The sequence below is a fragment of the Cavia porcellus genome, unplaced genomic scaffold (assembly GCF_034190915.1).
Source record: "Cavia porcellus strain 051 isolate PalLab524CR breed Dunkin Hartley unplaced genomic scaffold, mCavPor4.1 scaffold_5, whole genome shotgun sequence".
NCBI classification, from domain to species: domain Eukaryota; kingdom Metazoa; phylum Chordata; class Mammalia; order Rodentia; family Caviidae; genus Cavia; species Cavia porcellus.
In genome coordinates, this window is record NW_026947488.1 from 55,206,569 (window position 1) to 55,217,985 (window position 11,417).

The 11,417-nt window shown below is 50.8% G+C and overlaps 1 protein-coding gene across 10 annotated transcripts in view; it reads right to left on the reverse strand.

Moving 5' to 3' along the window:
• Nucleotides 1–11,417, reverse strand: part of Poc1a (POC1 centriolar protein A) — a 90,713-nt gene that overhangs the window by 8,594 nt on the left and 70,702 nt on the right. For all 10 annotated transcript variants that reach the window (XM_063248964.1, XM_063248968.1, XM_063248963.1 and 7 more), the window contains one exon: nucleotides 10,560–10,703. In XM_063248964.1, coding sequence (XP_063105034.1) covers nucleotides 10,560–10,703 — 144 coding nt within the window. The remainder of the gene's footprint in view (nucleotides 1–10,559; nucleotides 10,704–11,417) is intronic.

Below are 11,417 nucleotides of genomic sequence, written 5' to 3' on the forward strand. Positions count from 1 at the left end.
AAGGCCGGACTCCTTCGTGTGGCAGGTGGTGCCCTATGCTGCCAGGCATTGCTGGTTTCTTGAAGGCTGCTCCAGCTTCTCCACCGAGACTCTTCTCAAGCTCCTCTGCTCCCAGCATACCCAGCGCACTGTGAGAAACATCACCAGGGTGACTCCCATGGAGAGCTTTGTCCTGTGTGGTGAGCACAGTCTCCAGTGTAGAATGACCACTAAGTGCCAAGTGACCTTGGGCAAGTTATCTAACTCAGGGCTTCAATTTTCTTGTCTGTAAAATGCATCGCTTTTGTGGTCACTACCACATGCGTATTAATAGCTAATGTTTGTGTAGAACTTGCTCTGCCAGGCTGAGTACAGGGCTACACTATAGGCAGCATGATTCCCCCAGCTACTCCCTCAGTTGGACTTTGGGATGCAGGACTGGTGGAGGAGTAGCCATGGGCACAGATGGGGCTTGCTGAGGCCCCTAAGTGGCTGGGATACTATCAGGCCCACGAGGGTCTGAGGCACCAGGACATATGGTGATCTGGTTGCTTCTTAAAGTTCTCCTGTGATGCAAAGGTACCTTTAATAATTTCCAGGATTGTGGTTGATTTGGGCTGCCCCAGGAGGTCTCCCTAGAGGGCCTGGGATTCTCCACCCTCTAGTCCTTCCCCTGCCAACGTAGGAATCAAATTATTGGAAGGTAGGGGGTCCCGGCTGCAATGGGTCAAAAGGTGAGACAAAGTCACTCTGCCTCACCACTGAGACACTGACGCCAGGCTCAAGGAAATGTTCTAGGGCTGGTGACTGCTTCAGTGGCCCCAGCCTCAACTGTGCTGAACATAAGCCTAACTTTTCTTTGGTTTCATTGCTACGATGGAAAATGTGGAATTAATCTCCCCTGTAGTATGGTTTTGACTTCACTCAGATTCTAAAGATCTAAAACAGATGTGATAAAAGGGGAGTCTCATTGCTGTGGGGTCTTGTGAGCTATCAAAACAAAGGCGAGCTGCTGGGCTCACCACCTGCCCCAGCTGGAGCTCTGTCTCTGAGTGTATGTCTATGTGTGTGATGCATGTATGTGTGTACAGGTGCCTTGTCCTGCTGATGCTACCACATATCAAGGGTAGCGGAGGTGTGGGGACCAGCCACCAGGGCTTCCTGCCCTTCCTAACACCCGGGTTCTGCCTCCAAGTCCATCCTTGTCTAGTGCCTAATGTCTGTGGTACAGGACCTTTGAGTCAGAGGGTACAAATGCTGGCCTTCAAGGAGCCTGCTTATATCAGTCATTCTAGTGCCAGCATCATGAGGACAGGTTCTTGTCTGTTTTTGCTCATCACTACTTTCCTGCTCCCAGGCAGCACCTGGCACCCAGGAAGTAAGCACTGATGCTAGGTGAACAAACACCTGCCCTGAGCCCTGCAGGAAGGCAGAAAACACAGCTCCTGGGTCTCCGTGGATGAAGGGTAGCCCCAGTCTGGGGATAAGCCTACTTGTTTGGTGAGGAACACTCCCTCCAGCTTGGATCCTGGGGTGGGCAGGCCTGAAGGGATGGTGGGTAAGAGGGGCCACCCTGCCAGCTGGCATGGGGAGGATGCCGCCTGGCATTGGCAGGAAGTAGGGGTGGATAAAGTGGAATTCAGAGTCAAAGAAACAGCCCAATTTCTCCCCTTCACAACTCAGGACTGATCTGATGCTGGCTGAAAGCTTTAATGCCTAAACTTCAAAGGGAAGGAATAGAGATTTCTTCTCATCCTGATGCTGGACATGCGCAAGTACTCAGACCCAGAGTATCTCAAGAAAGTCCTTCCAAGCTCCCTGGGCTTAGATACTTGCTTGCTCATGTATGTATGTATGTATGCATGCATGCATGTATGTATGTATTGAGTCAAGTTCAAGCTGGCCTTGAACTCACAATGTAGCTCGGTCTGGTCTTGAGCTCGGCAATCCTCCTGCCTACCAACTGCTGGGTGTGTGCCACTACACTTGGCTCCAGCAATTATCTTTTTTTTTTTGGTACTCGGAATTAGACTCAGGATCCCATGCTTGCTAGGCAGGCGCTGTGCCGCTGAACTATATCCTGGGCTCCAGTAATTATTTCTAACCATTTCCCTTCATCCATCACAGTCTCCTGCAAGTAGTGCAAATAAAGCTTTTGGCTTTCTGAGCCCAAGGCTCCCAGTTGCTGTTTCACATGTCTCAGGGAACAGGGTCTTTCTGGCATGCTCCCTCCCCAGCTCCCACCTCTCTTCAGGAAGTACATTCAGCACTATTTTCTATCACTGGATTAGCCATCAGTTTAAGGAATCTTGGCTAATCTGCCTCCCTCATGACATTAGTTTCACCTTTCCATTATCACCGCTTCCTCTAAATGAAGAAACTATGAAAAGTGGGCCCACTTACTACTATCTGTAAAAAAATGGATGTTTCTAGGACCTATCAAGCACTGCTCACCCAGAGAGAAGACCTGCACCACAAGACTCTGCATCGCTTCACTAGCCACATGCAGGCCACCTGGAAGCCAGGTGCCCCCAGCTCTGTGGCACTGATTCCAGGGTGAGCGCATTAGATCTCAGCACAGGGACAAACCCTGCCCATGGCCGCCTTCTGCATCCCATGTCTCTAGAGGCTGACTTTCCCAACAATCTATACAAAACAGCTCCCTTACCAAGACCTGACAAAACCACTAAGCCAAGCCTGGGAGACTGCTTGATAGCTTGCTGGAGGCTGGAAACCTTGGCACCTAGGGAGCTGAGTAGCAGGTGGGGAGATGGACAACCACTCCTGCCCTACAGTAACACTCTAGGTAAGAAGGGCACTGGTCATAAGGGCAGGATCTCACTGGCCTCCCCTTGCCCTGCCATCTTGGTCTGCTTTCTGGAGCCACCAGTTGGTCCAAGAGCAGAATGGGGTAGGGTGTGCGTGCGTGCATCTGTGTGTGTGTAGAACAGTTCCCTAAACCATGCTAAGATCAAGGATTCTTTCCGGTTCTTCTCTTCACCCTAGGAGAGGTTCCTGTGGCTATGATGAGGGTCTGCATCCACAGTGCAGGCCTGGGTCAGAGTGAGTGGAGGGGAAGGTATGACAGGACCATGTGCAGGCTTCTTTGGCCTTGGAAGAGTGATACCTGGTTAGGGAGAGTAAACTGCCGAGCTACTCGAGCCCTCCTGGGGTTGTCAGTCCAACTCACAGGCCCCTCCTGTCGTCTGCACGTGAGCCTTCCTTGGAGGGCCTTCAGGAGACAAGGATGGTGAGCAAACCACTGTGAGGCCCTGCCCTTCTCAGAACACACTCCATCAACCTGACACAATGTCCTTGCATGGGCCTCCCTCCCCCCACACTCCAGGCCTGCTCTCAGTCTGAGAAGAAATCTTGTATGACCGACCGTGAACATTCCCAGGCTCCAGAGGTAACCACAGCCACTGCCTGCCCCATCTGGCAGGCAGGGCCTTCAATCTGCAGCTTCTTTAAAGAGAGGGTGCATTCTGATGCAACCACAGATGGGAGATGGAAAGCAAGAGTTTCCTGCCAGAAGCCCATGGGAGCTGCCACTAGGACCCTGTGCAAAAACGAGCACTAGTCAGTTTTGAGGAAGCTAGCAGGCTGCATAGCCTACGGAGCTGCACACTGCCCTGGCAGAGCCTCCCTCTGTTGCAAAGCCAGAGGAGCTATGGCTAACACGCCAAACTGAGCAGCAGAGCTGGGAAGGGGCCAGGGGTCTAGACCAACACTCTTCCCCACACCCTCTGCACTTGGCCAGAATCAGACACCAAGTGTGTCCCTGCCACAGACCAGACAGGGTCTTCAGTCCCTTATCTCCCAGGAAGTAGCCTCCTAACAGAGATTTGTCTCTAGACCCCAAGCAGGGAGAACCCAGGCTATGCTGAACTTGACTTTGGATGTCCATAAAGTAAGATGGCTAAATTCTCTTTGGACTGAGTATTTCAGGTGGCCAGATATGCTAACATGCAGTGGAGAAAGGCTTGCTTTGGCAGAAACAGCTGTTCTCCTGGCCCTGGCTTGAGTGGGGCAAGGCCAGCAGAGCTGCTTATACGCTGTAAGCAGGGAGCATCAGAAGGCATGCAAGGAACTTTTACCCCATATCTTTCTAGCCAGTTGGGTCTGGGCATACCTGGGAGGACCAACCTTAAGGGAAAATGACATAAAGACTGACACCAGGACTCCCACCAAAGAGTACAGTAACTCCAGCTTCTCTGCTAGCCTTTCCAGAGCAGCCTACCGGAAAGGGAACTGCCAGGATCCAGGGGGTAGGGGTCGCTAGAGCATCTCAGTAAGTGGGCCAGGCCCTCTAACTCCCCATATTGAATGAGCAAAAACTTTTGGCTTCTTAAGGTAAGTGAGCAGAGATCATTAACCAGGCCATTTAATAAACAACCACAAAGGAGACCTAAACCAGCAGGGCTGGGTGGGCCTGGTTCCTACTGCACGCGTTTCAGCAGGCTCCATGAGTCACAGGAGCCTGAAAGTGATGTGACATCACAGAACTGCTGGGGCCAGCCTGAAGAAGTGGGTGCCAAAAAAAAAAAAAAAAAAGTCAAAAAAGGAATTTCATGGTTCGGTATTTTAAAAAGCAGTAAGATGTGACACTGGAGTCAAAAATAACTTTGCTGTGGGCTTCTGAGGCAAAACCACCAAGCTGGTGGTTGTGTTTGTGCCAGGCCCTTCACAGCAGCCTCCCAGTCTCCCAGATCATTGTCCACAGCTCTGCACTTCACCCTTTGCCCTACAAGAGGTCTGCAACTTGCAGACACCACTCCAACCTCTGTCACTCATGAGGGTAGCCAAGCCCTCACAGCAATTCCTATGGCCTCAGAGAGTGGCTTCCATTAACCACATGGGCCTGACAGCAACAGAGTCCTCCAGCCTTGAGTCCTCCGAGGCAGCCATAATAGACAGGTCTGGCTGGGGACAGGACAGACAAAACAAGGCCTAAGGGAAGTCCTGGTCTTACCTGGGATGCTGACTCTGTTGCCCCTGTTAGGAGACAGGAGGATGTGGAAAAATGCAGGGGAAAGGTAACGTTATGTGACACAGGCAGCCTCTGGCTGTGCTAAGATTGCTGCCTTACAGAAAGCCAGAAAGAAGAAAAAGTTGGGCCCAGGCAGCTGGAGCTGCTAACTCTTGGTCTTGGCTTTTCTCAGGACTCTGCAGGCTGCTGTCATGAAGCCAGTTTTTTTAGTAGCCTTTGAGCAGGTTCAGCAGGCAAATGATCTACACAGCCACAGCGCAGGTATGTGCTGGGAGGGCTGAGGACAGACTTGCAGTGGAGGCCTTGCTCCAGGAGGGAGAGCCATGTGTTGAGGGAGGCACATGCAGCACAGCAAGCACCTGCCGGCCTCAGTCCTCAAATGTCCTGAGAATTCCCAGGGGGGCTTGAGGCAGGAAAAGTCCCCCAGGGAAACCTAATTCCATGGTTAGGACATAGATTTCCCCAAAAAACCATTACGATAACTCCATTCAAATAATGACCATCACAAGTACACATCTCTGAAAAGTTCCAGTCTTGGCCCTGATGCCTTGATCTAAGTGCAAAGCTTGTGTTGAGTGGGCCCCACCCCGACCCATCAACCTCTGTCACCTCTTGTACCCTCCTTGGGCTGGGGAGACACCTGTGCTTCTCTCTCTCATTCTCACTGGCCTCCCACTGGTAGCTCACACGTACTCCTGGGACTCAAATCCAGCAGTCAAGAGGACCGTTGAATGTCTAGTTCTGTAGCTCCCATGCCCCGGGCGGCCCTCACAAAACATCACCTTAGACTGGTGCCTCAATAAGCAGCTGGCACCAGGGTAGCACACCCAGTTAACCGAGAGCTTCAGTGCTCAGGGGGCCGAGCAGGTTCAACTGTCCCATTTGCAAGGCAGGAAACCAAGGCTATGGGAGTGACATCACTTGTCAGAGTTACCAGGTGATCAGTGGTGGAGGTGGCCCTCGAATCCAGGAAGACACCTGGCTCACTGGCTGAGCAGAACAGTGCTCAAACTAGGTGGAGGGCAGTCCCCGCCCATGGCTGTAAGGGTATATCAGGCTGAATAAACCATAGCTATTGAGACCGTAGTGTCAGCTGAGATCATGGCCTCAATGAGTTCAGCTGAGGAAACCATGGAATCTCCCAATAGCAACCTCACAGGAGTAAGAGGGGTCTCTCTAAAAGAAGGGCAGGCTGGGCAAGGGTGTAAGCACTCTGTGACTAGTGACCTTGGAGTCAGCCTGCTGGGCTCTGTGATGGCAGAGTAAGAACTTACTGGTCTTACCTTTCAAAGTCAAGTTTGGTTTGTAGGAAACTTTCCCTAATAGTAGTGTATATTAGTTATATAGATTAATGGGTTTCACTTTGGCAGATTTGCACATGTATGCAGCATACTTTGGGATTTCCATTCTCTCATTTCCTCCCTTGCCATCCTTGCCTGCCCAAACGTCTTGATGAAGTCAGCCCTAACTCCACCGAAAGTGTTCAACAAAGCAAAGTGGGTCTTCTCTGACCCACAGTAGTCAGATCAGGATCACATCGGTCCCTGGAGAAGATCTAGATCCAGGGGATCCTAGGGGTGGCCTAGGGACACTAAGTCATTATTCTTTTTTCCACCTTTCATTACTGGGTGTCTCAGGGCCCTTGCACTCAGCTATATCCTCAGCCCTTTTCAAATTTTTTTATTTTGAGACAGGGTCACATTAAGTCTCTAAAGTTGCCCATGATGGCCTTGAACTTGTGATATAATCCTGTCTCGGCCAGGTGTATACCAGCATGCCCAGCCAAGAAGCCATTATTCATGTCCTATCTACATCTGGCACAGTACTCCCTGCTGGGCACCAGGTATGAGGATGAAGTGAAGGCTGCAAAAGAAAGCCCTTGGAAAGCTACAGAAGCACCAGGAGGTAACCATGATGAGAAGTATGAGCCTCCACATTCTTTCTTTTTTGGTCCTGGGAATCAAACTCAGGACCTTGCACTTGCCAGGCAAGTGCTTATGCCACTGGGCTACAACCTGGTCCCAAGCCCCGCATTCCTATACAATAACAATGCGGGGAGACCTGACAGGCCAGGACAGCCTGAAGACTGCCTGCTGAAGAGGGGCCAACAACAGGGTAAAGGGCACATAACTTGCTGGCTAATTTCAAAGTCTATTCTCTCCATGTAAACATGTATTTGAAAACTAATGTATGCAGTTTTAAAAACAGGTATTCCTGAACAAGACAGGACAACCCCACTTTACAGGACTGGCTTTCTGATGCTGTACAATCCCAAAGGGTAGTCTGGTTTCCTCTTGATCTGAGAGGTCTCTTGGCCTGAGAAGGCTAGGAAGCCTCCTGCTTGGGAGGGGAGAAGCCTCACAGTGGCAGCTGGGATCCTGCTTCCCTTATGACCCCCTTTCTGCCTGCAGTGAAGCCTGCTCCAAGATTCTGCAGACGTTGTTTTGTGGGGACAGGACTATGACAGCTCTGCCCCCCTTATCCAAGTCCTGGCCTCCTTATGTCCCTTTCTCTACTCCACACCAAAGGTTCTGCCTGGGTCAGGTTCTGTCTACTCTGCTCAGTGTCCCACCACATGGAGAACAAACTCTTGGGCTGCTGCCTCTATTATTCCACACAGAGGACCTACAGCCTCTTTGCTAGGGACACAGGACTCCCCTAGATACACAGTTCCCAGATGACTTCAGTGGCCCTAGCAGGCAACAACTTGGAGTCCTGGCTCTGATATCAGTAGCCAGTCCCAGTACTTTCCAAGGGTGAGAATGGATCTCAGGTAAGATGAGGGAAGCTGCCATCTTTGCTCTGAGGGTTGCAGAATGGCTCTCCTGAGCAGGGCTGGGATTAAGTCACGAGGTAGAGGGGAAGTCGAGGAGGCGCTTCCGGTTCTGTCATGAAGATGGCCCACCCCTGTGGAGCCCTGGTAATGATAAGGGTAGAAGCAGGCATAGCACCTGTCCTAGCAGCAGCAGCCAGCACCCAGTCAGGCTGAGCAGAAAGCAGGCTTTGAGGATTATAAGCATCCATAATAAAGTGCCTTATTCCTGTCACCCAGGGGCTACACACTCTGTGACTCAAACACCCATGGCCACCAACCATTGCAGTCCCAATGGTTGTCCCTGGAAGGATGTTCTGCAGAAATGAGATGCAAGGGACTTGGAAGGCACCATTTCCCTCTAGGAGGCCACTTGGAAGTAGACCTCAGCTGTACTCATCATCTGCTCAGTCCTGAAGTTGTTCTGAGCTCTGGGAAGGGAAGGGACTATGAGGCAGGGGAGGACAGAGCAGAGTATAGTTTAGACAGATGTCTTTGTAGCGGGAGTCAGTGCTAGGTTGGCCAGACTCCTACTCTCCAGAACTCAGAACAAACTTCAGGACCGAGCAGATGATGAGGACACTCTCAAGGCCAGTGTCCATAGACTATGCTAGGAGAACAAGCCCTGTGGGAAGCATGGTAGTGGCTGCCTGGCTCTAGGCCTAGGTGAAGGCTGCTCAGTCTGTAGGCTTGCCCTCTGCTGAGCCAACCCAAAAGGAGCAGGCTCGGGGCTGGAGGTTTAGCTCAGCGGCATAAACACCTGCCTTGCAAGCAGGTGATCATGAGTTTGATCCCCAGTACCGATAAAAATGAAAAAGACCAAAAAAAAAAAAAAAAAAAAAAAAAAAGGAGCAGGCTGGGGGGATCCAAAATGCCCTGGTGGGGAGAACTCTGACTGTGGCTAGAACACCAGAGATAGAGCCCTAAAGGAAGGTAAGGTCAGCTGGCAACACAACTGACAGGTGAGCTCCAGGAGGAGAACATAACTAAATGTACCTTGTATAAAAACAGGCTGAACCTTAACGCCTCATCTATGGAATCTAAGTTTCCTCAGGATATGCAGAGTCCATTGGGAACACTCCTCACCCTGTGGCATCCAGGAACACACAGGCATCGTCAGTTCTGCAGAGCAGGTAATTGGTTTGGCATCTGGTAGAGGGGTAGGTAGACAGCCACATGGATATAGAAAGGGACTGTGTGTGTGGGTTGGATAGGAGAGCCACTGGGACATCTAGACCCCTGGCCACTGGCCCCATAAAACCTTACTTCTGCTTTGCAACGCAAGCTCCTTGCAAACTTCTGATCATGCTCCTACCTGCTAACACACAACAAAGCTTCCCAGGTGCACCCTCAAAACAATGACAGGAAATGTTTTTAGTGCTACACTCCTCTAGATCCGATGAAGCTATTTTTAACCATCTTCTCAGACTTAATTTCCAGTTTTATCCTATAAGTTTTAATTGATTTCACCTCCCTTGATCTCTCACTTGATGAGGCTGTGAAGAACATCAGGCAGCTTCTGATGGGTCTGAAGTGGGATTTTAAATCTTTGCTCATGGCTCACATCTAAAGACTCCAAAATGCCTGTGTGCTCTGCCTGGGCATCCTGCACCCTCCACACACTGACATATGGCCTCTCCTTTATCTGCTTCCACTAGTGTGCCTAAGATGTGCAGTTCTCGTTGGGATATGGGACACACCACATGGGATGTGACACGATGTGGTACTTTTCCCACTTAGATATTGAGGCAAAGAGAGGATGCTATGCCATGTCGGCTCCACTTTGTTTAGAGACATGCAGGATCCTCTGCACCCCTGCTGCGGTCTAGGGATAGTTCATCTCAAATTCCCCAGCATTTACACCAAGGGAGATAGGGATTTGCAGAGTCCCTATCTGGCACCAAGAGCCAAGAAACCAAGGAGTTGTCAGACCTGCCCTGCCCTGGACCACTGAATGCTACATGCCAGTCACTCTGGTCCTTCCTCAGTCCCCAGACATGGCCCCTGCTTCCCTGAGTTCTGCAGGCCACTGCTTCCTCTCCAGGGCACTCTCCCTCTCTCAGGTGAGATGCCCCACTGACCATTCTCCCAGCACTGGCTATCACCTCTTGTGCAGGCATTTTGCTCCTGAGGTTGATGCAGGTGTGTTATGAGCTGCTAATGTAAGTCCCAGAGTGCAGCTTGCAGCTGCCTTGCTGGTGAGGGTCACAGTCAGGGCCACAGCGAACATTCGTTGACCAGGCCACTTCTTAGCTTGGCTCGGTATGAACAATTCACAGAAATTCATCTCCCTTAATCTTCACCACAAACAAGAAAGGCAAGGCCCACAATCACTTGCATATTAGATACATCATGCACCAAGGTTTACAAAACTGAAGGGATTTCCTAAGGATGCTTGAAGGGTAAGGAATAGTGCTAGACTCAAAGCCAGGCTCTTGGGAAGTCTCAACTCACTGCCTACAGTGAGTCCCTAGGGTGCCCACCCAGCAAGCGGTGACACAAGCAGTGTTTCTTTCAAAGCTCTGTGTTGCTCCAGGCGATATCTGGGAGGGCACACTCTGGCGGGACTATGTGCTGATAATTTTGGAATCTAGTGGCCTAGGCAGGGCTTGGATGACTTCAAGAGCCAGAATCCCAGAGCAGGTATTGCTATTTCATTAATTTGGACTGGAAAATAGATCCATTATATTTTTTAAAAGTCCAACATCTACTGGCCAATGTCAGATGATCCAAAAGCAAGACCAAATGTGGAATGGGTGAACTCCCATCATGGCCTACCTGGGTGAGAACGTCCAGCTGGCCCACGATGTGCTCCAGCGTGCTGGTCAGCGTCTGGGGCATGCTGATGGGTTCCTGGGGCTGGGTTGGCACGGACTCCGGACTCCTGCCTCTGCCTGTGGGAATGGGAAGGTCCACTTCTGGCTAGAGGCAAAAAGAAAAGGTCCCTCAGTCTATTCAGCACTTGAAGAAACATGGAGGGAGGAATAGCTCTTCTAATGGATTACATGCAAAACCACAAGCTAAACAAAACAAAACAAAACTTCCAATTGTTATTAAGAAACAGTAATGTGGCAGGGTTTCCACATCCAGGTCCACACAACCACCTTTCCCAGAGGAAGCCACGAGTAGAGAGCAGCAGCACCCTACCATCTAGCCTGCTGGACAAATGAACAGGTGGGCCAGGATAAGCATGGCCTGCTCTCAAAGGCATACAAGAAGGCTGGCTCATCTCCCAGTTTTCTACACAGGGTGCACCCTCCAGCAGGCAGCCTGATAAGGCACTAAAGTCTCCAGGCCCTGGAGTCATCTCTCCTCACAGCAAGCCAACACCAATTCCCCCAACACAGGATAGCTCCAGTGCTACCACAGGTGTCCCAGGGGCTTAGCAACTATTCACCAGAATTAAGGGTAAGGGGCTGTTCAAGCCCCATCCTAACCCAGATCCCATGAAAACAAAGGTTTCTGTGTGACTCTCCTAGCCAGGTGGATGTCAAATGTTGCAACTGAGAATCCAGACAGACAACACTGGGCTATTTCCAACAGGACTCCAGGAACATGAAACACTTAATGCTTCTGCCTAAGGCTTTCACCCCCGCAAAATCAGCAAAGCTGGATCCTGTTCTATACATAGATGTC